General features: G+C 44.1%; 1 protein-coding gene across 5 annotated transcripts in view; it reads left to right on the top strand.

Moving 5' to 3' along the window:
* Positions 1-26,173, top strand: part of VEPH1 (ventricular zone expressed PH domain containing 1) — a 2,478,904-nt gene that overhangs the window by 1,109,109 nt on the left and 1,343,622 nt on the right. For all 5 annotated transcript variants that reach the window (XM_069618443.1, XM_069618442.1, XM_069618440.1 and 2 more), the window contains one exon: positions 7,650-7,859. In XM_069618443.1, coding sequence (XP_069474544.1) covers positions 7,650-7,859 — 210 coding nt within the window. The remainder of the gene's footprint in view (positions 1-7,649; positions 7,860-26,173) is intronic.

The raw sequence follows: 26,173 nt of genomic DNA, 5'->3' as shown, positions 1-26,173 counted from the left end.
TCTCTGTTTCTTTCTCTGTCTCTGTGCCTATCTCTCTCAGTATCTCTCGCTCTCCTCTCTCTTTCTCCCTCTCCCTCTCTGTCTCTCTCTTTCTCGCTTACAATCCTTGCTGCTTTTTCTGTCTTTTCTGTCAGGGGATACCCTGTGGGCACTCCTTGCCTACCTCCCAACATCTACAAACAAACCCTATATTCCATTTTCTTAGTGGGTAAACCCTGTTACCCATTTTCTGTCGGCATCCTGACCCCATAATCCAGACCTCAAACTATTTCTATGAGCCTGCATAGGACCCTTAAAAATAAAGCAAAAACGAATGGCTTCTCGAATAGTACATATGCAAAACGTCAAGTATTCAATAAAGAATGAGTGAAAGATAATCATTTTATGTGATTTTGTGAAAAGCAGCCCCGCCACATTGCCCCTCACCACTTCCCGGCTTCCCCCCACCAAAATGTTCTACATCGACTTACCTCCTTCTGCCTCTTCCATCCACCGCCATCTCCACTCTACTCAGTGGCCAGCCTCTTCCATCCTTCAGCAAGGGCCACAAATGAAATGGGGAAGGGACTAGGAGTAGTTCCCTTCTCCATTTCCCAAGAATAGTTTTGGAATTTTCTTTTTACTTACGAAACAACCACTGTACTGTTTTACAACTTAAATGAAAACAGCTATTGGCTCCGGGGAGCCCTTGACAGGGTTACAATAGCTTTAGCACCCTCATTGGGGGCTTTGCTGCTCAGTAATGGCACCATGGACAGTGTAACAGCCCGTGTAGCTCCAGCTCAGTGCTGAGAGATATAGTGCCCAGAGAGGGAGTTATTGCCTAAATGATCTTGTGAGGAATTGCCATCTGAAAGGGTGTGGACGCTCTGGCATTTTTAACTTTTATTAAATAATAACACAGTACATTTCCTTATTTTTGAGAAAGGGAGGCCTGTTATTCATAGGGTTGGAAATTGCTGATATATGTGCTCTATTTAGCTCCTGCTTCTAGCCTTGGAGAGCCTGCAGGGTTAAAGCTATGGCATGGCAACATGTTGCACATATCTTGCACTGCTGTCTAAGTTGGTATTTGGGGCCATGGCCATGTCCTACAGAGGATGTCAATGTCTGATACAATATGTCAATATATGGGGAGAAGCACAGTCAAAGCAAGGAACATGTGTGGGTTACTTAAGGTTCTTGAGCACTCTTGGCTGGCAAGGGATGTAAATATCATCCATTGGGCAGTCCCACTAATGTAGGAAATGTTGGTATCCAGTCAAAATATCTGAAACAAAACAGAGTGGTACATTTCAGACTGCACACAAACACTGAAAAACACTGCGACCATTAATTAAATAAATAAAGGGTAGTGGGGTAAAGGGGTTAAAATGGGTGGGGATGGGGTTGAAGTGGTGATTTAAGGGTTAATGAACAGAGGGCTTTGCAGGAACCCCCCCACCCCCAAATAAAAAAAACAAAAAAGAATCAGTATTGTTCTGTATTTTTTCCACAATTAAATGTACCACTCTGTAATTGTGGTCGGTATGATCCCATATAACTGAAAATATTATGTCCGCAATTCAATAAGCAAATTAAAAAGGGGAGTCCTGGGAGTCCCTCTGCCAGACATTAGTCCTGGTTACGAGAGACTTACCCAGAGTCTTTAGCTCACTTTCTTTCACAGAGAAGAAATATCCCAAACATATCAGTCTTTGTCCTGCCCTGGGGCAGTCCAGCACCGAAATGCTAGGCAATTCTCCTCTGAACAAGAGTACCAACAGAAACCCCAGACACGTGTTTCGGTCTGGTTGGACCTCATCAGTAGGGTGGATCTGTGCCTCTCTAAGAATAGTGAGCAAGGGGTCCACGTCTGGATTCCCCTAGTAACTTAGGATGAGACCCAAAGTTACGTAAATATGCAAATTAACAAGGTTTTTTTTTCTCTGTGAAAGATAGTGAGCTAAAGACTCTGGGTAAGTCCCTCGTAACCAGGACTAATGTCTGGCAGAGGGACTCCCAGGACCCCCTTTGTCAATTTGCGCTATTCAATAAGTTCATAAAATACAGACCCCTAGATTGATTTAGTGCCCATCCGAGTGCAAACATCACTTTGCCAGACAACTCTGGCACAGCCTTCTATGAAAAGTAACATCAATTAGGAATTTCTTAGTCACTATCGACTTTACTCATGAGCCAACAGAAACTGGGCTTTATTGTCATAAAGGATATCGCAATTAATCATTAGGCAACATTAATGTCAGGCAATCATGCGACTTGTGATATTTTTGAGCATACTGAAATGTGTGCATCACACCGATCTAACACATAGCGGTAGTAGCCCTGTGGAAAGCAGAGCTGAAGCGCTGTATCGAGAACACTGTTGGTACAGCAGCAATGATTTCTCGAGTGCCAGTTTGGTGTAGGTATAGTATGGTGATTGGATGCAAGTGGAGGGGGCTGCAGTTAAGATCTTGCGACTTCAACCCACTCCTGTGATAATGCAAATATGTGGTACCCAAGTTGGTCCTAGGCTCCACCCGTGCATGCTTGTCTTGCATAGAGTGCAGGTGGTATTATGATGTCTTAAAGAATTCTGGCATTTATTGTATTTTTTGTGGTGGGCTTACTGTATAATGGTGGGGATGGTGGTTGAGGAGTGGCCTTGTTGGTCTGGCTATCACACACTGACAACTTTCACTTACATATCTTACAGATTGTGCTCTCTACCCAGGTTTAGGGATAGCCTCTTCATTCTCTCCCACATTTCTGACAGTGACATGTTTCTCCTCCACTGAATCAGTAGTCGCCAGAATCATGTGTTGTGAGCTAAGACTCAGATGGGTCACTATCTCTATCTAGCTCGCCATCATAAATATTCCAGGTCTGCCTGGATTTGAGTTTTGGATACCAGTAACTTCCCATATCTTGCCCCTCTACTGTTTCCTTTTTCTCTAGGCACATCAGGCTCCTTTTTCTATTTTATTTGTATTGAATTCGGCCAAATTAATCAACCGTTACAAAAATATCGAATTTCATCTCAAAGAATAATTTACACATTATTAACAGTTCATTATCAATTTGTTATCAAATTGAAACAATTATATATCATCCATCATCTAAAAATTCACAATCATCTAAAATATCATCATGCTCCTTTACACTGTGTGCTGTTTCATCTCACTCGTCGTGCTCTCCTACACTGTGTGCTGTTTCATCTCACTCCTCCTGCTCTCCTACACTGTGTGCGGTTTCATCTCACTCCTCCTGCTCTCCTACACTGTGTGCGGTTTCATCTCACTCCTCCTGCTCTCCTACACTGTGTGCCGTTTCTTCTCATTCATCCTGCTCTCCCACACTGTGTGCTGTTTCATCTCACTGGTCCTGCTCTCCCACACTGCGTGCTGTTTCATCTCACTCGTCCTTCTCTCCTACACTGCGTGCTGTTTCATCTCACTCCTCCTACTCTCCCACACTGTGTGCTGTTTCATCTCACTCGTCCTGCTCTCCCACACTGCGTGCTGTTTCATCTCACTCGTCCTTCTCTCCTACACTGCGTGCTGTTTCATCTCACTCGTCCTGCTCTCCCACACTGTGTGCTGTTTCATCTCACTCCTCCTGCTCTCCCACACTGTGTGCTGTTTCATCTCACTCGTCCTGCTCTCCCACACTGTGTGCTGTTTCATCTCACTCCTCCTGCTCTCCCACACTGTGTGCTGTTTCATCTCACTCCTCCTGCTCCCCCACACTGTGTGCTGTTTCATCTCACTCCTCCTGCTCTCCCACACTGTGTGCTGTTTCATCTCACTCGTCCTGCTCTCCTACACAGTAGGATGTTTGTGCTGTCTCATTATGCTCTCACAGACCGTGTGCCGATTTTCCGGCCTCACATTGCTGCTCTACAGGCTGCGCTTTCTGTTCCAGCTCATGGCCATAGGCCATTTGCACATTTCACCCCTCTTCCCTCAGAGACAGTGACTGAAGCTCCCCCTACAACTGACATTCCGAGAATGAACTATTTCTGGGCAGCAGTTTCTGTTAAATGTGAAACTGAAACCTTCCATTTACCACACAGAATGTTGTCCTCCTCTGTGTGAATAATGTCAACTCTGCCAAATACAAGGCGCTCTCCAGCTGCTTTGCGTAGGTGAAATGCCGACACCTCAGGTGGTCATTTCTCCTCGCGCACTGATGCATTGCCACTGAGCAGAGCCTCTGTCTTCATCCAAAGAATGTAAGGGCATCAAGTATTTGATCTGCTCACATAGTAGTAACAAACTGATTCACAGACACTGATTATAATCTTTTGTTGCCTATAAATCATTCCAATATTTTTTTCTCTGCAACATGTAATTTGTTTGGCCATCAAACGATAAAACACTCAGCTACAGTCATACAATGCACACTCTTGCACGAAAATAATTCTAAAATGTCTTATTCAGCACTCTGTAAGCAACACGTATTTTAGAATGTACTCCCTTCTTACCTACAAAGATTTATAAGACATGTTATACCAAAACACCAGATATGCTGTCTCCTCTCAAAAAAGATGGCACACTGATTTACAGACACAAATGTAATTGTCTTCTGCAAACTAAGAATTATAAGACCTTTTCTATATAAGCAAACAACATTGTGTCTTGTCACATAAAGACAACACATTATAATTGGTCTTTTATAACATGCGAAATACCAACGAGTGGTTTCCAAGCACGGGATCAGGATTCCAACCTTTGTTGTGCGGAGTTGTCTTGCTTCCAAGACAAACGCATTGCCTCTGAGCTATCCTTCCTCAGTTACAGACGCTTGCCTACCCCATACCAATTCTCGAATGCTCTTCTCCTCAGACACAGAAGAAACAGAATGTGCTTGTAAGTCATGCCAGGACGGCATTCACAGAAGGATGTCCTATCCTATTTTAATTTTCTATTCCTCCAGTTTAAACAAATCAAAGAAAGGCCCACTGAAAGGAATAATGAATGAATGAAATACAGTGTGAGTAGTAAAAGATGAAAGTGGTTATGAAATTCAGGTTCAGTTCTTTATTAGACTTCATTAAGAAGGGACAATTGGAACTAAGAGAAGTTGTCCTGGCATGAGTCTGCAAGGGTGTGAAAATAGCACCCGTAAATCTAGTTTACATAATCAATATGAACAAATTATAAATTCAAAAATAGAAAGTGGAGTAGTACGGTAGTTGGGGGTGGACATTCATCAAGCAATGAGTGGTGGAAAGATGGGTAGTTGTAGTGTAGCTGTTTCCCCAGCCTCAGTCAACCACTGTAGGAACATCGAAAAACTCCATGAAACTAATTCTACTACAGCAATCTACACATTGAAGCTGCTACCACTCTCTGAACTGTTGCAAACACATTACAATGTTTTTGTACAGTACTTGGTGTTGGGCGTCCTTTGTAAAACGTTTAGTCTTGAGCTTACAACACTAATGCGTAAAGGAAATACATAACATAACAATTCTCCATACTTTAGGATGTCAACCTGCACCACACCGATGATCTCTATATAAGGGTGAAATGCTTATGTGGTTAGTTGCTGCATCAATGAGGGCTATCCGTCTTGAGTTGATAAAGCTGTGGATAAAATATCACTACGCTATAAAGCAATAAGATGTTTAGCTAATTTGCTCACCCATGACACATTGCCATGTGGCTCTGATCTATGGGTGAACTTGTAGTGAAAACCACTTAGTGGCATAATGTTGCGTGTGACTGATTAGCTGAATGGTCTACTCACATTGCATTACAGGTAAATCGTTGTTTTTTTTTTCTTTTTTGAAGTCCACCATAGTATTGATGGTGTGCACTTAAATAACAAAGAACTTATTTATCATGCTGTACTATGAAAACATATTTAGTTTTCATTGCATTCATGTATGTGTACTCCTAAATGGTTCTACGAAAATGTGGGAACTCCTCTACTGAAAACAAAAATGGCTAAAATACGTTGTCCTATGGGAGGTATCTCACCTATAATGGTCTACAACCATGATTTAATGCACAGTACCCTTCACAAGGGGAAACACATTTGCATAACAGTCTGGTCCCACCCACAAGGGCAGCGCAGAACTAAAATGCTAGGCAATTCTCTTCTGAACAAGAGTGCCATCAGCAACCCCAGACACGTGTTGGGCATGCTCAGTGAAGCTGAGAAACTATAAGGCATGGGTTCCCGTTTGGATTACCCTTAATCACTTAGGGTGAAACTCAAGGTTTTTCCAAATTTGCACAAATGTGGGAGCCCCAACACTGAGAATGAAGATCCCTAAAATTAGCATGTCTCTGGCATGAATTCCTCTCAGTAGGCTTTGCACAGCGGTTCAACTCACTGTGCCCTTCACAGAGGAAAAATATCAATTTCCATATCGATCTGGTCCCACCCATAAGGGCTGTCCAGCACTGAAATTCTAGGTAATTCTCTTCTAAACAACAACAACCCCAGACATGTTTGCAAATGGATATTTCTCCTATATGAAGGGTGCAGTAAGCTTAACATGGTTGTAGACCTCAGCGTGTGGGATACATCACATAGAAAGGTTTTTATGATCTATGTTAATTCTCAGTGCAGGGGCTCCCACAATTTTGCAAGAATTTGTAACTAGTCATTGACATATGAAATTCAGATTTGTATTTATTGATGACATAGCATTCTGATGACAAACAGTGACAGAGATACATATGGTAACCATAGCAGTTCCACTAGTGGGTGCCTAACAAAGGTATCGGCTCTTCAATGGGAGCGAGGAGCTAAATAATATTATGTTACTATAGTCAATAGTATGTATTTAGTATGTATTACATCTATCTTCTAATCTTTATCTGTCCATAATACTCGATAATAACATAATTGAACCCTATAGTCATTATTTTCGGAGGATACCTCAGGGGCAAGGCATTTGTCTTGGAAGCAAGACAACACAGAGCAACGCAGGTTTGAATCGTGGTCCTGTGATTAGAGACTGGTCTCTTGTTTTAAGCTTGTTACAAAAGATTAATTATCATTGTTATTTTCTTCCAAAATGTCTGGCTTGTGCAGCTGCTTAAAATCGTTCACATTTATTTTTAGTTGCGCAACTCCCCTTGGTAACAGCCTTATAGATTGCAGGAGGAGTCATGACCTCTTGGGATACTGACCATTTACCAACTTATAGCCCTTGGCTTTGCCTCAGGCAATACATTGAATGCAGGTCAATATCTCACTATCATGGCCCGTCTCTCAACTATAAGGCTCAATTAAAGAGAACGCCTTTTCAGCAATCATCTGGCACTCTTGAAAAAAGTATTGTTCTTTATGTAAGCATGTGAAGGCACTGCCAAACAACACACTTTAATAGGAGTTTACTGAGGCACTTACTTGAATGTGTTAGGATACAAACTCTAAAAGGTATTTTCTTATAGTAAAGCAAACATTTATTTTCCTTAATAATGTGTAAAAGCCGTTTATTCATCCACTCTGTAACTTTGAAAAAGAGTTTCAAATGAAAAGAATGTTTTTCTCGCTGTCCAAGCAGTACTTTTCTTTTCAGAATGTTTAGAGATCAGGCTATCCTGGACATTATTTCTGGCAAGAAAAATCAAAAGACATATGCTGTCATGGAATTATGCATGATCAGATTTAATTTATTTAGCCAATTGATTTAATGTACACAGGACAGAAAATGGAACCGCTGTGGAACCTACATCACATATAGATGAAACAAAATTAACTTTTAATGGAACAACAGAGGAAGAAAAGCTTCAAGACAAAATACAGGGCTTTGAAGAAAAGATGACTGCTGAGGGCAATACGCCTGGCCCTGTCCGAAGATACAGTACCAGCCAGGCCTCAAAGGAACACCGAAAGGACCTGAGGTTCAGCAGGTATGGTTCTGGAGAGAGTGTACATCCAAGTATTGTACTTATGTTGACTGAACTGTTGTCATTCATCAAAATTCTGAAAGGGGGGTAAAGGGCGACTTTCTCCTGGGGGTGTGCGGAATTTAAATCCTACGTGTGAAATTGTGAGGATGTATCGATTTAGCAAATTGCACAATGTCCATTTAATTTTATTGATCAAAGAACGTAACGTTTCCTGAGTTATTGCTGCAGTGTTTCAATGGATGAGGGTGGGACACAGCAAAAGTGCAACACATTGTGAGCAGAAAGGAGCAAAACTCGAGCAAGAAGTGAATATCAAAATACATGGCAGAAAGAAAACAGCATTTGAAGCATCCAGGAAAGGATGTTCTCAGAGAGTTTAAGTTGATACTTTAGCCGTAGTTTATTAAGAAATTCTTAAGCACCACTTAATTGCCTTTTTTAAGAAAAGAAAAGAAGTGAACTGGAAGGTTGAGATATCACATGAGTGAAGTTTCTACTTTGCTACCAAAGACATCTTCCAGCAAAATGTAATTTCCAGATTTCATTATCCAGAAAATATAAATGTGCTTATTTTGTTTTTTGTTGCCCAGCATACGTACATTTGAGGATTTGTGTTTCCTGAAACTGTTGACAAAAACCTGTTGGCCAAGGTTTCAGTGCCCCTGGAAGTACAGTTAATTTCTAATAAAATAATATGAAGTAACATGCTCTACACATTTCCGGCTTCCATGCCCTTCTTCAGAAGCTGATCTTACGACTAGGTAAAGGAAATACAGAAAGAAATACAACAGACCTAAATTGACTGGTCTATTCCATAATACTTTGCAAACACTTTAACCACATTGTTAAAATTAAACAATCATGTGGTAGAGCACATAATGCTTCACAACCACTTTCAAAACTCAAGATTATCTATTGCATTGTATTATCCTAATAGACAACCATGGTTATGTTGTCAGACAAGAATGTGTGTGGTTTGTCTTGGTAACATAACATCTCTATTTCCATTGCACATATAATCATAGGAGTATTGCTCGAAAATAAGGGGAACAAATGTGCAATGCACTTTTACTGCGCTCTTGGCATTAACGAAAACGTCGAGTCCCCCGCTTCACCTTGAACGGTATATAATTGGTTCGGATGTTTCAGGGGTGTCCTCCGCATCCATTACATGAACTGTGGCAGATAATAAAGCTGAAAAGGAAAAAGGGACCCCGCAACGGAAGTTCCAACCCGCTTTTGGGAAAGGGAACTGACATCGCCTGGAGAGGGGCGAGTCGAAGAACAGCAAAGCAGGTAAGAGCGCCGCCAAGAAGTACATATGGGTAAATGGGTAGCAGGGATGGTGGATGTGGGAAAGCGTGATCTAGGAGATCACTGCGTGCCAACATTTTCGTAGCCATCATTTTCGGACACAGAATATCGGGGCACGCAGTGATCACATAGATCCTATCATTGGTAGGCAGATAGATATCAGCAGTGGCATAATTTTCACCAATGGGTTTCAATAAACATCTTAGGCCTTAGGTCTGCAATCTTGGGCTCACCAGATGCTTTGGACTAATACTCCCTTCATCCCTAGGCAGCATGGTCAATGGTGAGGGATCATGGGATTTGTAGCCCAAATTGCAGACCCATAAATTGCAGACCCATGTCTTATGCAATGAGAGCGATAATATCACTCAGGGTCCAGAGGTAAAACATATCCCCTCGTGAAAAGCTAGCCAGCATAGACTGTGCCTTTGACAGCGGGGTAGACTTCAGTACTCTCTAGCTGAGTCCTGTGTGGGCATGTGTTACTACTCGGTGCTGTTCTCTGGGAGGAAAAGGTGGGGGCAGCACATAGAGTGTTCCTGTCACTTCCGGTTCACACAGGCTTGCAGGGAGGGGCAAAGTGGAAGTTGGTGGCCAGTAACCTGCCATCTCTCTGAACGAGACATGGAGAAATGTTATTTCAATGTACTCTCTTTTGTGACGTTGCAGCATTGAATAACAACTTTCATGTTTTGCCATTGGCTTATTCAAAGAAATGAGAGGGAATATATAATGACGCATTATTGCACATAGGAATCACGTATGTCTCAATAAACCTTTTAATAAGATCCTTGGTACACTGTGTCCAGGTCTTCCAAAGTCCCAATTCCAGAGGGAAATACGTCAATAACTATTGTTGTGTTACGGAACAGAGCATGGAATGTTTGGGATTAATACTATAGGAGTTCTCCGAAAATAAAGGTGCACATGGTCTAGGGGAATAATGCAAGGGGCAAAAGAGATCTGCCTCTCATGGCAACGTGACAAGCTCAAGTTATGTTTGTCTAAAGAAAATTCCTCTCATGATCAGGATCCATATTATTTTATTATTCACCTCCGGCACAGTGGCCCTCATTACAACACCGGCGGTAACCAATGGCGCTATTAGCACCATGGTTGCTGCCGGTATTGTAACGAGTCCGCCAATAGTAAATGGGGAAATACCGCCCCATTCCAAGGTTGGTGGGGCGGTAATTCCCCATTTACCATTGGCCCTTCCCCATTCCCATTTTTGCCCCATAGAGCTCAATGGGACTGGGGAAGGCGGTAATTACGGTACCGCAAATTGCGGTACCGTAATTACCTCAAAAGTCCCTTTGCGGGTCCCTACTTTAACGGCTGGTCCAGAGCAGCTGTTAAGGTCAGGAGCCGCAAAGGGACCTCGTAATCAGGCGTTAAGGGTTTAATGGCGCCGACACCTTTTACGGCGCCGTTAAACCCTTAACGCCAGGGTCGTAATGACCCCCAGTGAATCCCTTCTCAAGTTCCCACATCCTCCTATATTGTGAACCAGCGATCCCTTGATGACAAATCATTCGCTAATCATTCAACACTTTCATAATGCCATTTTGGCATTGTGGGTCAGGGCCTTTAATCAAATAATGACATTATGATCTATCTCAAACGATTAGGATAGAATCACTATGTTTAACAGTGAATTCCTACTATTGGCAAGAACCAACTGACATGTCAATTGGTAGCGTGTGCCAAGTGGCCACTAATAACATTTTAAAGAAGAACACTCTTGAATACAAGAGGAGTGGGATGTATCAGGTTTTTTTTGGGAAGAAAATATGTAAGAACATGTGGTCAGACCACCACTTCATCCACTTTCTCCATCCAGGGAACCACCCCCCCTACTACCTGTATCGCCCCCCCCACTCTATCCAGAAATTGCCGTAACATCTCAATCGATAGTCTCTGGCCTCTTATCAGTAACATCCTGGACGCCACTAAATTCAAGGACCTTAATTCTAACAATTTGGTCGACCTATACAATGACACCCTTAAATCAGCCTTAGACACCTCTGCACCCCTCAAACTAAGAAAAGCCAAACCAACCGCCCATCTCAATCAGTGGTTCACTCCTGAATTAAAATCACTAAGAAATACCAAAAGGGCAGCAGAAACCACATGGCGTAAAACACCCACCAGTCACAACAAAAGCCTGTTCACCACAGCAGCAACAACCTACAAAGCAGCTATCCTATCCACCAAAAAAGAAGCCTACAACACCAGAATTCACAAGGCCAAATCAAGCACTAAAGAGCTCTTTAATATTCTAAAGAAGCTTGAATCCCCCGCACCTCCATCCAAAGATTGTATAAAGGACTCAGCCTGGTGCACAAAAATCCAGCAAGCTCTCGCAGACAAAATCACTCTTCTTCAAAGTAAAATCGAATCCAAAAAGATTAGCCTCTCAAGTTGCCAGCATCCCAAACCTGCTACTATGAAATGTCAGCCGCCTTGCACTCCCTTCGAGTTCTCCCAAGTAACCCCTAAGGAAGTGGAACACATCATAAAAAGTCTGAAACCCTTCCACTGTCAAGGTGACATATGTCCAGCTTGTGTCATCAAGGAAGGAGTTAAAGACGTAGCTGCCTTCATCACCGCTCTGATAAACACATCCTGTAACTCAAAACAAGTCCCCAACAATCTCAAGGAAGCTTGGGTCATGCCAATCCAATCTAGACCCAAACATTCCCACAAACTATAGGCCCATCACCACCGTCCCCTTCTTCTTAAAAATCCTGGACTGTGTTGCATATCTTCAAATCCAAAAGCACCTAAAAGAAAACAACCTGTTAGGTCTCAGACAATCTGGCTTCAGGCCGAGGCATGGGACTAAAATAGCGCTCTTAGATCTGAAGTTCCAAATGGAGGAGGCGAAGGACAAAGGCAAGCTAGAGCTCCTCCTGCTCCTAGACTTGTCTGCGGCCTTCAACCTTGTCGACCACCAAATCTTAACTGACCACCTATCAACAGCAGCAGCTTTCTCCACCAATGCCTCGGATTGGGTCAACTCCTTCCTCTCCAATCGCACCACCAGAGTCTTCCCTCCATCAGCTTCAGCAGACCCGAGCCCCACACTGTGTTGAGTTCCTCAAGACTCATGCGTGTCGCTCACGCTTTACAACATATTTATGAAGCTCCTATTCGATCGCCTGGACAACCTGGGCGTCATCTACAGCAACTACGCTGATGACACCCAAGTCCTCATTCCCCTCTCGGGCTGTTACGAACAAAACTCTAAACTTCTGAATGACATATACCTAGAAATCCAGGCTTGGATGGCCACTAACAGTCTATGCCTAAACGACAACAAGACCAAGCTCCTGATTGTCGGCACTCAAGCACGTCTGATCAAACTAGACAATAGCTACACATCCTTCATCATAGATGGGAACACGATCGAGGTCTCCAAAGTAATAAAACCTCTGGGGGTCCATCTCGACTCAACACTGTCCCTCAAAAAACAAGTCAGCTCCTTAGCTGCCTCCACAGCCTATACAAATAAATGAACCTATAGTTGCAAACCCTACCTGTCCACCAGCAGCTGCCTAACACTAGCCAGAGCCCTTGCACTATCAAAAATTGATTACTGCAACACACTCTTTCTAGGATCCTCTGAACTCAACCTGAACAAGCTTCAGGTCCTTCAAAACAACTCACTGAGAGCAGTACTCAACCTACCAAGATCTTGCCACATCTCAACCTTCAGACGTAGTGCCAACTAGCTACCAGTTTGTGATAGAATCACTCTTCGCACACTGGCTATCACACACAAATGCCTCACAAACACTGCCCCCAAATACCTATCTGACAAAATCCGCAAGCACCACTCCTCTCGCCAGATCTGCTCTATCCCATTGCCTGGAAGTACCCAGTTTTAACCTAAAAATGGCGGGAGGAGCCAGCTTCCCAGTCCAAGCAGCCAAACAATGGAACTCCATTCCCCTGAACTTGAGACAAGAGCTCGCTCGCCTGCCTTTCAAATCTGGTATCAAAAACTGGCTGAACATCAAACCATCCCAATAAGGAACCCGTCAACTTCTTCACCCATGCCTTATGTTTGCTTTGCTACTTTCACGCTCATTGTCGCATGTACGTTATGCCTTGCTGTAAATTGTCTTAGCCTGACCTACCTGTAACCATTGGTCACCACTTTTGCCATTGTCTCTTGTTTCCCTGTATGTAACACTCAAGCATTTTCAGCCCCCAGTTACCTCAGGGTTCAGTGCGCGATATAAATAATAAACAAATACAAATACAAAAAATACAAACGTGTGAATGAGAATGACTCAAAGTTCAAAACAGTCATAGAACACACACTCTTTTTTTTACATTTTAACCTAGAAGTTGTGACCCACGACATATATGTAGGAAATATTTCCCTAAATGCTTTAGTCTACTTGTAGAATATATCCTTAATCAAACACTGCCATTCCTCATCATGCTGAGGAGGGTGTGCAACGTAAATATATCTTCTGGAGCTCTTGCTTTCCCTGTTTCCTTGACGTTCTTTTATCCTCTTGGTTCTCTCCATATCACCTCACTCCCAGACATCCCTTACTGGGTTACATCGCTCATCCAGTTCGTATTTTCCACAACAGCATAATGTTCATTTTTGCTTCTATCTTCTTCTTCTTCTTCTTCTTCTTCTTCTTCTTCTTCTTCTTCTTCTTCTTCTTCTTCTTCTTCTTCTTCTTCTTCTTCTTCTTCTTCTTCTTCTTCTTCTTCTTCTTCTTCTTCTTCTTCTTCTACCTAGCTTTGAGAAGCAACAGAGCAGTTTACAGAGGTATAGAACAGTACAGATGCATAACAGACTGTTTTTCACAGGTAACAACAGAATAGATATACAACGTGATGACCTAGTTGTTGAGGAAGATAGACTACTTGAAGAATTCATTTCAGGTGACTTGCTGCAGAGCCACTCTGGTCTGGCTTACACTGTCAATGCCTGCCTATTCGGGGTTCAAGGAGGTGAACCAGATATAATATGCTCAGGGTTACCTATGTGCCTTCCCTCAGCCTACTCTGGGTTGGCAGAGGCTCTCTGCCCCACTCACTTTCCCTCGTATCGTTGATCCTGCCTTCACCCCCCATCCCCTTTGCGATAAAGGATGGAACTCTGCATACCTGTTCATTAGTCAGGTTCTTTAGACTTTCCAGAATCGACTCCACAGCAAACACTCACTTAGATTTCACCAGAACGCTCGATCCACGGGTCTTTTTGCCCACCTGCTCTCTTGGCTTCTCCAGCCCTGGTCCAAGTGTTAGATACATTTTCTGGCCAACCGTGCCTGTGACCAAATCTGTGCCAGCTGCACTCTGTGTGCTAGGGGTACAGCAAAGCTTCAAGGACATTGGCCTGATTGGTGAAAGTGGTAGGAGGATGATTAGACAGCTTCAGATTCTGGGGCCCATAGCTCGCCCCCCAGCCCTGCTACTCTGTCTCCTGCAGTTAGCGAACTCGATTCCTGGCCCCCATGCCACATCCAGATCATGGTAAACACTCGGGGGCAGCGGCTGTACCACTTGCAGGGACGAGCCCATGTATCTGCTCCTTCACTCTGCTTGGTCTCATTCTACTTGAGTGGAGCTTCAGGTGACCTAATCCTACAAAGGCTGGTGATCCCTGAATTGATATGGTGGGGCTGGTGATCTGAAGAGCTTAGCTGGGCAGGCCAACTGAAGGGGGCTGGCAGCTTGACTCAGCTCAGCCTGTATTGGCACTGCATAGCCTCAGCTCAACCTGGTGGTCGGATGGGTAACCCTGTGTCTGAGCCAAGAATACTGTTCAGAGCACCAGGGTATGGTCGGTCAGGAACTAGGCGGAAGGACCTTAAAGTAAACTCTAAGGGAGCTCTTAGATGCTGTACTAGCACTTGGAACAGGTCCTGCTTCCAACCACAATACAGATAATGTACACTGAATCCTTGATATCCAGCATTCTAATCACCACCATTGTAGCCTCACTCCTCCCATCTTCCCAGCTGCTGCCATCTACTCACCCTTGCTCTCTTTATCATCCCCACCAATGAGGTCCCCAACCCTCCATTGTTAATCACTTACCTGCTTTCAGACGCCCTGGGCTCTTTTTCCTTTTATTGTTGCTACTCGGCCATGGGAATGGAGAAGGGGCTCTGCAAGTTCCCTTTACAATTTTCATGGCAGTCACGAATGATGCCATAAAAAATATGCCATTGTCTGTTTGGCCGCCATTTCTTTTGACAAACAAACACAGCCCTTAGCACCAAATACATACCTTGGTGCAAATGTCTGTAAGCACTGCTGCTGCCATTATACAGGTAATGCCTGATAACTCTTGCCAAAAGCCCTTTGTTTCAACTCAGTCTTTGAGCTGTTACCACCCAGCGTGGCTTGTTCAGGTGATGATTTTTGCCACATTACTGGTTCACACAGGAAAGGAGAGTATTACCCCTGTTCAAAATGGTTGCATCAAAGGCCTGGTGACTGTCAAGCAGTGTTGCAATCTCCATTGTATTTCATTGTCTGTTCTTACTAAGATGGGGATGGGAGAACATTGCCTTCAATTGCTCTCCTAATTCTATACATCTCTAACAGCACTACTGGAGAGCAGTTTGACATTTTAATTCACCAGGTGTATGTCAAAACTCTGAACAGGCCTCACTACTGTGTAACTCATATCTTAACAAGCTGGAACAAATCTCGGTTGGCTCCATGCTCAACACCCTGAGCTAAGCAGCAACTGCCTTCGGGTTTCACTTTACATGGATTATGCATAATTACTGGCTCATAAAACAAATGCTTTACAGACAGGATTCCATATGTATTTGTTTTTATGAACTCAGTGAAGTTTAACGTTATTTTATTTTTATTTTTTTTATTACACATCACCTGGTTTTTATTAAACCTTAGATGCAACCATTGACCAATACATACATAAAATTATTTACAAAGAATGATTTACGAAGAATTGTTTGTGAAGAATTGTTTGCGAAGAAAGGAGAAGAGGGAAAGAAAAAGAAAAAGAAAAAAAGAAAAGAGAAAAGCAAACACTTTTCCTCCTCAAAGGCCCAGTCTATGAAGTTATTTTCGTCCAACATTCGTGTTTTCGATAGCTTCCATAGTGGTGAAGATTAACCTCACAAACTGAAGTACAGCTAACGACAAGGAGATCCGAGCCCCCCATCTGATGCAAGCCCACCATTCGTCCTGCGTTTTCGTTGTCGATTCCTCAAGGAATCTCCCCAAGTATTTGGCTCTTGTAGAGTTTAAGGGCTCACACACTAGCACAAGATTTTTTAGGGTCTCGAAACTTTTGTTGCACATCCGACAGGTTAGTACTCTCTCTTCCTGGGCCTTTGTTCTCCTTTCTGTGACCACCCGTGTTGGATAGAGGTCTAGATGAAATCTTTAAAAGTTTTGCCGCTCAGATGGTGAAGGAAATCTGTCAAGGTAAGATATTACCGAACCTCTACTGTAGTGTTCTGCTGGTTCATCCACATACAGTTTGTAACCTTTCACTTTTTTGCTCTGTCCGATTCCAGTCAAGGTCCAGTGGTTTGTGCTTCACCCTCATTGGGTTTTCAGTTAGTATTTTGCCCGAAAGGGCTAGAGTCAACAATATAGAAGAGCAGGACTCATGCCAAGTTTTTAGAACTTCTACCTGATTCCCTTCCATGGCCTCCTTAATTATAGAAAACCCCGCTGACACCTGGAGGATGAAGACATTTCCTCAGGAAGGATAAGGATTTCCATTCCATCAGAGAGTATAAGGAGGTTAAGCCCAATTCCCTCCGAACCCGTTCTATAGGTATTGAGTTCGGCAGTGCCAAAACCCTCTTCCAAAACAGGCCTTCCAAACGATTCCAATTTTTAGGGTCCATAAAGAGGTAGGCCTCTGCTGCGTAAATAAGTATAGGTGCGACTTTCAATTTGTAAAAGTCCAGAATTTAAAATTTACAGTAGCGCCCTTTAATAAGCAACGCTTGGGATGCCAAGTTGTTTACTTTACTTCTCAAGTGGACGATGCCGGGAACATCGCCCCAACTGTTGTTTAGGGTTATCCCCCAGATCAATGCAACCACTGGTATTTGTTCTCCGTTCAGAGACCAACTACATTTGTTCCGCTTCCTGGCCCTGCCGCTGTCACCCAGTATCAGGATTTTAGATTTTTTGGCGTTTATTCTGAGGCCATTTTTGTGAATGTAAAGAGACAAGTCTGTCAATTGTCTCTGCAGCCCAATTTCCATCTGGTCAAGCAGTAACAGGTCATCAGCAAATAGTAGTCGTCCCACTGAGTGGCCAGCGATTTTAGGCGGAAAGCATCTCGTTTTTGTGAAAGCCTCAGCCAAGTCTGATATAAATAGACAGAAGACCACTGGGGCCAAGAGACAACCCTGCTTTAACCCGTTTTCTGAAAGAATTTCGTTAGACAGTAGCCCCTTCCTGTCCAACCTGACTCTTAAAGTGGTATCACGGTGAAGAGCTTCCATGGGTTCTCTAAAGGCTTAGGGACAACCCCATTTCTTAAGTTTGTCCCACCGGATTCTGCGGTCCACAGAATCGAAAGCCTGTTCCAGGTCGATCGAAGCAATGTAAATCGACTGTATCTTTTTCTGGTTGACCAGGCACTTAAGTATGCTAATGATAAATATGTTTAAACTAGTGCCGATCCCCTTTCGGAAACCGGACTGCCACTGATCCTGGTGGCCATCAAGCTCCATACATTCAGGTGCCACAGGATAATTGCCGCAAATATTTTGCCAACCACGTCGAGAAGGGTGATAGGCCTGTAATTGCAAGGATCCGACCTATCCCCCTTCTTGAAAATGAGGACCACTATAGAACGGGTCCAGGATAGTGGCAGACTCTTTTCTCTTACCACGGTGGTGAATAGTTTCAACATGAATGTTGCCCAGCCAACTGGATCTTTCTTCAGAATCTCGTTGGTAAAACCATCTGGGCCTGCCGCCCTCGACACGTTTGACTTCTCTATGAGGTTGATTATTTCTTGGATGTCAAATTTTAAGTCCCAGGCGGCTTCTGACTTCGTAAATGACTTGATGTGCTCCGGCCCTTTGGATGCGTATCTTTTGCAGATGGCTTGCATAGTACACAAACCATAGTAAGGTACGCACACAAATATATAACATTTATATATGTTTGTGTGCATACCCTACGATTTGCGTACTTTTTAGGCCACGCCCCTCCCACAAGCCACGCCCCCAAAGGAGGCCCCCACCTCGATTTCTTACCCCACTTAAACCCTGGTAATTATGGATGGCTAGCTATCAAGTTTGGAGAAATGATCCAGCCGAATGACATGTGATAGACAAACAGAAAGAAGTTTGAAGAATACACACCGTAGTTAAAAGCTACCTATCTATAGTGGTATGTTTTCTATGGCCCCTATGCGTCAATTTCCTACCCCCGTGCTGTCCTTCATGGATCAGTATTGCAGGGGGTATATAGTGTTGGAGACATGAAGGGACTATGTACAACATACAATATCAAGTTCCCTCTCCCTTTGACCCACAGCAAACCAAAGAGAAAAATAAAAAAACTGGCAGAGAACATGCCATATCCCCTTGCAGTGATGTCATGGAAGCTGACTATGAATTCCATAATGCTCTGTTGTGGTATCACAGCTGTTAAATTCAATATGCATAAATGGAACTAGTTCCTAATGGCTAACAAGTCACACAAAGTGTTGCAATCTGTACACATTCGGACTATTCCAATGAACACCCATCTTAGTACAAGAAAACAATCTGCTTTTCAGTGTCAATTAATGCACAGCATGGCAGTGGATCTGCTTCAGGTGGAGCAGGCAATGCTGGGTGTTGTTAAAACGCTCCACCCAGGCCATTACTCTACTCTTATGATATGATATAAATTATTTATAACGTGCCTGTACACAAGTGTTTCTCGGTGCAACAAGACAAGGGAGGGAAGACAGAGAGAGGACATAACATGCAATCTTACTAGGCCTTGTGTCAGTCAGATTGTGCAAGTGCAATAACGCAAACTGCATGGGGGGGGGAGAAGGGGGAAGTGCCATGGAGAGGGAAAGAGGAAGTGCAAACAGGGCAGACATTGCTCTGAGAAAGTGCAGCCAGGGTGGCGGGGCTCTGGGTAAGTGCAAGGAGGCAGGGGACTGTAGGGTTACAGTTACAGCCCCTAAGTGTGTGGTAGGCTGGGAGGCAGTGCAGGGGTGACTAGTCGTAGAGGAGCCTGATACCTAGGGAGGCTCTGAGGGTAGCCAGGCCACCAGTCAGAGCAGCAGAGGTAGTTCAACAGGGAAGAGAGAGAATGACAAAGGAGAGGAGAAAATTAAGGTCTTGAGCTGCTTCTGGAACTTCAGGTGGTCTGGCTCAAGTCTGAGAGGGGCGGGGAGGCCATTCCAGAGGGAGGCCCCTGCAGAGGAGAGAGATCTTCCCCCCACTCTCTGCCTGGAGAAGCGTCTGACCCTCGAGATTTAAAGATGGCTGAGCGAAGGGTTTGAAAAGGAAGGTATTTTGGAAGAGAGAATTGAATGTAATGCAGGCCCGCCCTGGCCCCAAAAAGCCTTGTGGATGATGCAGAGGGCCTTGAACTTGATCCTTGCAGCCACTAGGAGCCAGCGGAGACATTTCACGGCTGGAGAGATACAGTCCCTGGGCCTGAAGCCAAGAACAAGTCTTGCATTCCTGTTCTGGATTAGTTGCAGAGGGCAGAGAGTAGATGAAGGCATATTGAGAAAGAGGCTGTTGCAGTAGTCCAGCCTAGAGAGAACAAGGGCTCTGGAGATAGTGAGCTTCTGGGAGACAGTGAGAAAAGGAACAATACCTCTGAGAAGTTGCAGCTGGTAGTGGGCCTTCTTGGCAAGGTCCGTGATGTGAGGAGAAAAGGAGAAAGTGGAGTCGAAGATGGCATCAGGTTTTTGCCTCACAGGAAGGCGAAGGAAGAGGGTCCAGGGAGGGAGGCCAGAGTAAGAGAGGGAAAGCGGGAGCAGGGGTCCCAATGAGAAGGATTTCAGTCTTACTGGCATTGAGGTAGAGATGTTGGAGGTGCACCAATCCTGAATTGAGAATAGACAGTCAGGAATGAGCGAGAGAGGAGAGGAGGCTAAGGAGAGCCTGAAAGAGGGTCCTCCGCATAACACTGAAAGTTAGAGGAGAAGGTAGAGAGTAGACATTAAACAGCAAGGGTGAGAGGTTAGAGCCCTGGGGAACAACACATGTGAAGACAGAAGTGATGGAGATAAAGTGGAGATAAAGGACCCAAGTTGGACCTGGGAGGGTTGGACCAGGAGGAAGGCAGACAACCACTCCAGGGCCTGATCTGTGATGCCCAGGTTCTCACAGAGGCAATTGATCAGGATGCCGTGATTGACCATGTCAAAAGCAGAAGAAAGGTCAACGAGGATGAGGACAGAAGGAAGGCTTGAATCAGGATTAGTGAGCAGCTTGTCACAGGCATTCAGGAGAGCCATTTCCATGCCTCTAGCTGCTCTGAAGCCAGACTGATGTTCATGGAGATAACAAACAGATTAAGTGTGGAGAATAAGCTTGGAGATGGACAGCTTTTCCAGGACTTTTCCCAGGAAAGGAGTGATAGACATTGGGCAATAGTTTGCTGGACAGGTAGGATTGGCAGAAGGCATTTAAGGAGGCAGTGCACAAGGGAGTGCTTGAGTAGAGAGGGCCAACATCAAATGGCAAAATAGTGAATGCAGAAATTGGTCAAGGCTGAAGCGAGGGTGTCAATGTGGTCCTTGATGTTTATGGATGAGCAGGGTATCACCTGTTTGGATGACACTTTCATAGATCAGACTTGTCTAGAAATCTTGTCAGGTGTAGTTGAAGAGAAAGAGGAGAAGGGAAGAGGAGAGGGAGGGGCAGCCAAAGGGGTGTTGAGAGAGGTAGAGGAAGAGGAGAGAGAGGACAGGATGTCCTGAGTTTTTGTCTTGAAATATGAAGCCACAGCCATACAGAGGCCCTGGGAGGGAACAGGAGAGGTGGAATCTGCAGAAGGATTGGCCAGATCCTTGCAGATTTTGAAGCGTTAACTGTGTTGTTAAAGGCCACAGAGATGCTGGCTTGGATGTGGGCTCTCCTCTTTGGCAGGAAAGAGAGTCTGTATTGCCTTTGGAGAAGGTGGCAGGCCAGTTTGTCAGAGGATGCACCTGATGCCCTCCACTTCCTCTCAGCCACCCTCCACTTGCGTTTCAGAGTGACAAGGTCAGAGTCAAACCAAGAGTTGCACTTGGAGGTAGGCTTCAGATGCATTCTCGTGACAGGGGCAAGGACATCCAGAGTGTTTGAGATAGAACAATGCAGGTTAGAGAGGGCTGTGTCAGAGTGTGAGTCAGTCACAGGTGTAGGAAAAGCAGAGAAAGTAGCAGCAATGGCATCCACTGACACACGCTTCATGGGCCGAATGACCGAGAAGGTCGGTGGCAGTGCTGGGGTGGGCTTAGCCTGAAGGACAGAGAGCAGAAGTTGATAGGAGTGCAGAAAGTGGTCAGTCCAAGAGAGAGGAGTGGTGAGAGGGTTTGACAGGGGGATGTCTGAGGAGATGAGAACATCCAAGGTATGCCCAGCAGGTTGTGTTGGGCAAGAGGGTAGAGTGGAGAGAGAGAGAGTGTGACAGAGGTGGCAAACAAGCCCCCGAGGAGGGATTAGGAGCATCCGGTTGGCAGCTGAGGTCTCCAAGAAGGAAAAGTTGAGAGGTAGAGGCAAGGAGACAAGAGGAGAGGTTAGCCCACTCTGAGAGGAAGAGGGCGACCTAGCCAGATGGTCTGTAGATGGTGGCCACAGTCAGTGAGAGGACAGGAGAGATAGAGAGCCTGCAGACCAGGCAGTCAAAGTAGGAGTAGGCCTGCATAGGAATGACAGACACAGGGAGCCACTCTGGAAAGATCAGAGCTACTCCACCTCCAAGACGGTTGGTTCTGGGTTTCAGAGAGGTTCTTGTAGCCATCAGGGAGGAGAGTGGTAAAACTTGTGACAGAGCTGGCCATGAACCATATCTCGGTGAGAGCAAGGACATCCAGGGTCAAGTTCTTCAATGAGGTGGCAGATGTCAGTGGAGTGTTAGAGAGCAGAGCGAGAGTTGAGAGTAGTGACGTGGAGCAGGTTGCCATATTTCAAAGACTTCCGTGGAGGGTCGATACTTGAGGTACGCCCTGGTGGAGTTGTAGAGGGGCCGAGAGTATTGAACAAAGAGTGTACCCTTACTAATTCTGTTATAAAACACAGAAGTTTAGGGAGGACAGGTCGAGTTAATTGCTTGCCCTAGCCTCTTGAAGTTTTTAGTACGCAGATAGTGGCTTTCTTGATTCTAGGGATCCACAAAAGAAGTCAGCCGCTAAATGCATGTAACCACCCACTATTCCGTTATTAAGGTTGTTTCTAGAGGTAATTTCTAAACACAAAAGGAAACAAACAACAACAAAAAAGAATTTTGTAAAAAAGGGAAAATTGCAATTATGTGCCTTCAATACTTAATATAACAACAGGAAAAGAAAATGGAAAATAATTCACTTTTTGCATGTAGTTATATACATCACAGGTGATCAACAGATTGCATACAAATGATTGAAAAAAATACATATAACAAAATAGAATAAAACAACACAGAAGAGACGATGCTTCGTAGTTAAATTACTAACAAAATGGTGTTCTAGGGAGAGGATTTGGGTACAAGTGCAAAGTTAAAGTGAGTTAATTGCATCATGAGTCCTCCCAAAGGATCCATTAGTTTATCTTTGATATCGCAGGGTTATTTGTTAGCGAAATCAATAGATGGTGCAGGGTCTTTAGATGCAAGATATCTGATCTCTGCCAAGAGGCCGAGAGTAGGCAGAGGTTCTAGAAAGAGGTGGCAACATAGCCAGAGAGAAGGAGTAGGGTGCAAGAGAGGTGACAGAAGGACTAGGTGGTGGAGGAGCCAGAGAGGTGCTGGTAGGAGTAGCAGGAGAAGGAAGGAAGTTGATAAGATGTGGGAGACACCTATCGAAAAGAAGGAGATTGGGCCCTGGCCCAAGATGGTGCCATTCAGATAGACATTAATTATGGGCTTGGAGGAGTGGAAGAAGGCCAAGAGGACCTCCCAATGAGTGCCTCCACTAATGGGAGAGGAGGAACATGGAGAGAGAACAAAGACCATATGAGGGGTCCTTAGGTCTGTAGATGGAATGACACAGATGTCCATAAGAGTCTGTCTGGAGGAAGCACTGATAGGTGTCAGCAATAGGGATGTCTGCGCTGGAGACCAGGATGTCCATCTTGAACTTCTTCCTTCCCGATTTAGGGAGAGAGATAGGAGATAGAGTAGCATTTGAAGAAGATAGGGGAGACGGAAAGCACCATAGAGGGTGCAAGGAGGAAGTAGGAGGAGGAACGAGTGAAAGAGAGAGGAGAGATGCACAGCCCAGCACTGCTCAATGCAGGATGTGAAGAGGGGGGTCACACATTTGGGAACAGATAGAAGGGGCAGACAGGTACACTCAATGCTACAAACGGTACACCCAGCAGGGTGGGTCCTAGAGTGTGGGGGAGAGCCTAGTGGGGACAGTTCACAGTACAACAGAAGCCACAGTGGATGAGACCTAAGGGAGTGGGAGAGAGCCTAATGGGACACAGTTGCAGACACCCTTACTATATTGTATACGTATAATGCAAGTCTGAAGAGATCCATTATTAATGATGACCTTTCTTACTCAAACATGACTAAAACCTGTAGTTTACTGATAATGATTTGCTGTTTTGGGCATGGAATTGTTTTTCATAAATCTGACTAACAGACCTAAGAATTCCAAAAAGTGCTAAGCGTATCTAGTTTAATGTGGCCAACAAGGCAGCTAGAAAGAACACGTTAAAGACCACTTTTAGAGAATATTTGGCTTTTCTTCAAACTGATATCCACCCCCTCTACCTTCAATTAGGATTTGGCCCCAAGGCACGTAACTTACCACCTCACTGCCCTACCATCAGCTACCGTAAGGTGTCAACAGAAAAATGTGCCTGTAGACAGGGCCAGATTGAGTGCCAATACTTTCTACCATGGCCAATAGTGTCTCCTGCAAGAAGGCAGACTGATTATCATCCACCTCTTGCTTGTTAGACGGCTCAGCAGACTGTTCTCTGGCAGGGCTATTCCTCTATATATTTTTACACTTAGGCTGACATGTTTGGAGTTAACATCATGCAATTTTGTAAGCAGGTTTTCTACTTTGTTCTGATGGAATGCTGGTAACCTCTAGAATCCTTCAAGCATCCCTGTGGAAAAGTGAAATATTTTTAAACTTTTATGCACCATTGGTCATTCAATGACTTCTCCATGGCATCAGCCAGCTTTCAGAAAAATAACTGAAAACAAGGTATGGAGCTGAACACTGTAAAGCTGTCCCTTTGGAATGTCCAGCCCACCCCCTGAAAGTCTTGGACAACCATCTTCTGTTCATGAAGCAGTTGAAGGCATTTCTCATCCAACTCTCTTTTGACAAATGTTAAAGACTTGTGCCACTGACTCTGGCAATACCAAGAAGTACTAGTACTTAAGGCTGTTGCTGTACATGGCTACACTTATTTCACTTGGTATATATGCATTTTAAACTAATAATTAATGGATTTCTACACTCACAGGTGGAACACAAATGTTATTGTTGACTATCCTAAATACTAATGACTGCAAAAATAGACCCAATCTGAAGGGATCATACATATAACTATTCAAATAAGACACTACATTTTGACTGGTTGTAGACCTGCGATAAGCCTAGAGAAACCACAGCTCCTATAAACCCCCATTACAGCTTTGGGGGTTACCCTAATTTCCCATCACAACACTAAATGATCAACCAAGTAGATTGGTTTAAACCAGGCCACCCAGAATGCTCTGTGGTCCAAAGAAAGATCCTGATAGTCCTATGATTATTTATCAGCTGCACTTTTCTACCACCTGCTTCCTTGTCCCTGCGCCACATTTCACTTCTCCCCCTCACATCTACCCCTCTCCCCTTGTTTACTTCAAGAAGAATATGATCCCTCATCTCCTAGGCCATGAGCCAGGGGTATCAGCTTTGTAGTTTACCTTGTATGGTGCTCTGTGTCTGGGAATATGTATAAGGGGTCTTATCTCAGTCTGTACTAATGAAGAGACAGTTCTTGAATTATGGGTCACACGTGAGAGGACCAGGTTTTGAATGATTTCACCCTGCCTTTTTGAGTATTTTGTCTACTATTAATTCAAATGTTATAGCACTAGGGACTGGCTTGAGCTTACTCTTCATAAAACCTTTACCTTATAATTATGCGAAATCTGGTTCACAATGAGCGGTTGAAGTTAACCAGACTTCAATTAATTCGGCAGTATATTTCTTACGTCCTAGAAATCCTTATCTGGTGGTTTCTCTGCAGTGTTTAGACCTTCCCTAAATTCTTCAGAACCTTGGCTTGGGCTTCTTGCTACTGTCTGAGCTCTGCAAGGATCTTCATTTTGTTATGAAGCAATTTGAATTCTTGTGATAGCTTGACGCCTTTCGTTCACTTTAGAAGCAGGGTGCAGCTTCCATTTTTAGAAAAGACTGCTGCTCATTACTGCTGAATTTCTTTGTTAGTGAGCTATACTCACATGTCGTTCATAATGTGTTCCACGTATTTATTGGTTGTGTTATGTTCTTCATGTCTTCATGTCTTTATGGTTGCAAATGTTAATATTTTTTATGTATACATGCATATTTGACCTAGTGCTTGTTGAGTGCACGTGTGTTTCATGTCTAGTGGATGTGTGTATAAGGTTCTATCATCTGTCTGGTCATTCTTGCAATCTTTAGCTCAGATCGCTTTCGTCATTTGCTGAATCTGCTTGAGATATTGGCAATATGGTTGCCTCAGTGAATAGCGTTTCTGACCTGGGCGGTGGTGGGCCAGGGGAGGGGCATTAGATATAGATGACATACTTATCTGTCTGCCAACAATATGCACCTGACCGGATTGCCTGAACATGCTTTTTATCCCCTCATA

Source organism: Ambystoma mexicanum, chromosome 10 (assembly GCF_040938575.1).
Source record: "Ambystoma mexicanum isolate Mex_15411 chromosome 10, UKY_AmexF1_1, whole genome shotgun sequence".
Lineage (NCBI taxonomy): Eukaryota > Metazoa > Chordata > Amphibia > Caudata > Ambystomatidae > Ambystoma > Ambystoma mexicanum.
The sequence above is the reverse complement of the archived record's forward strand: the minus strand, read 5'-3'. Positions and strand labels throughout refer to the sequence as shown.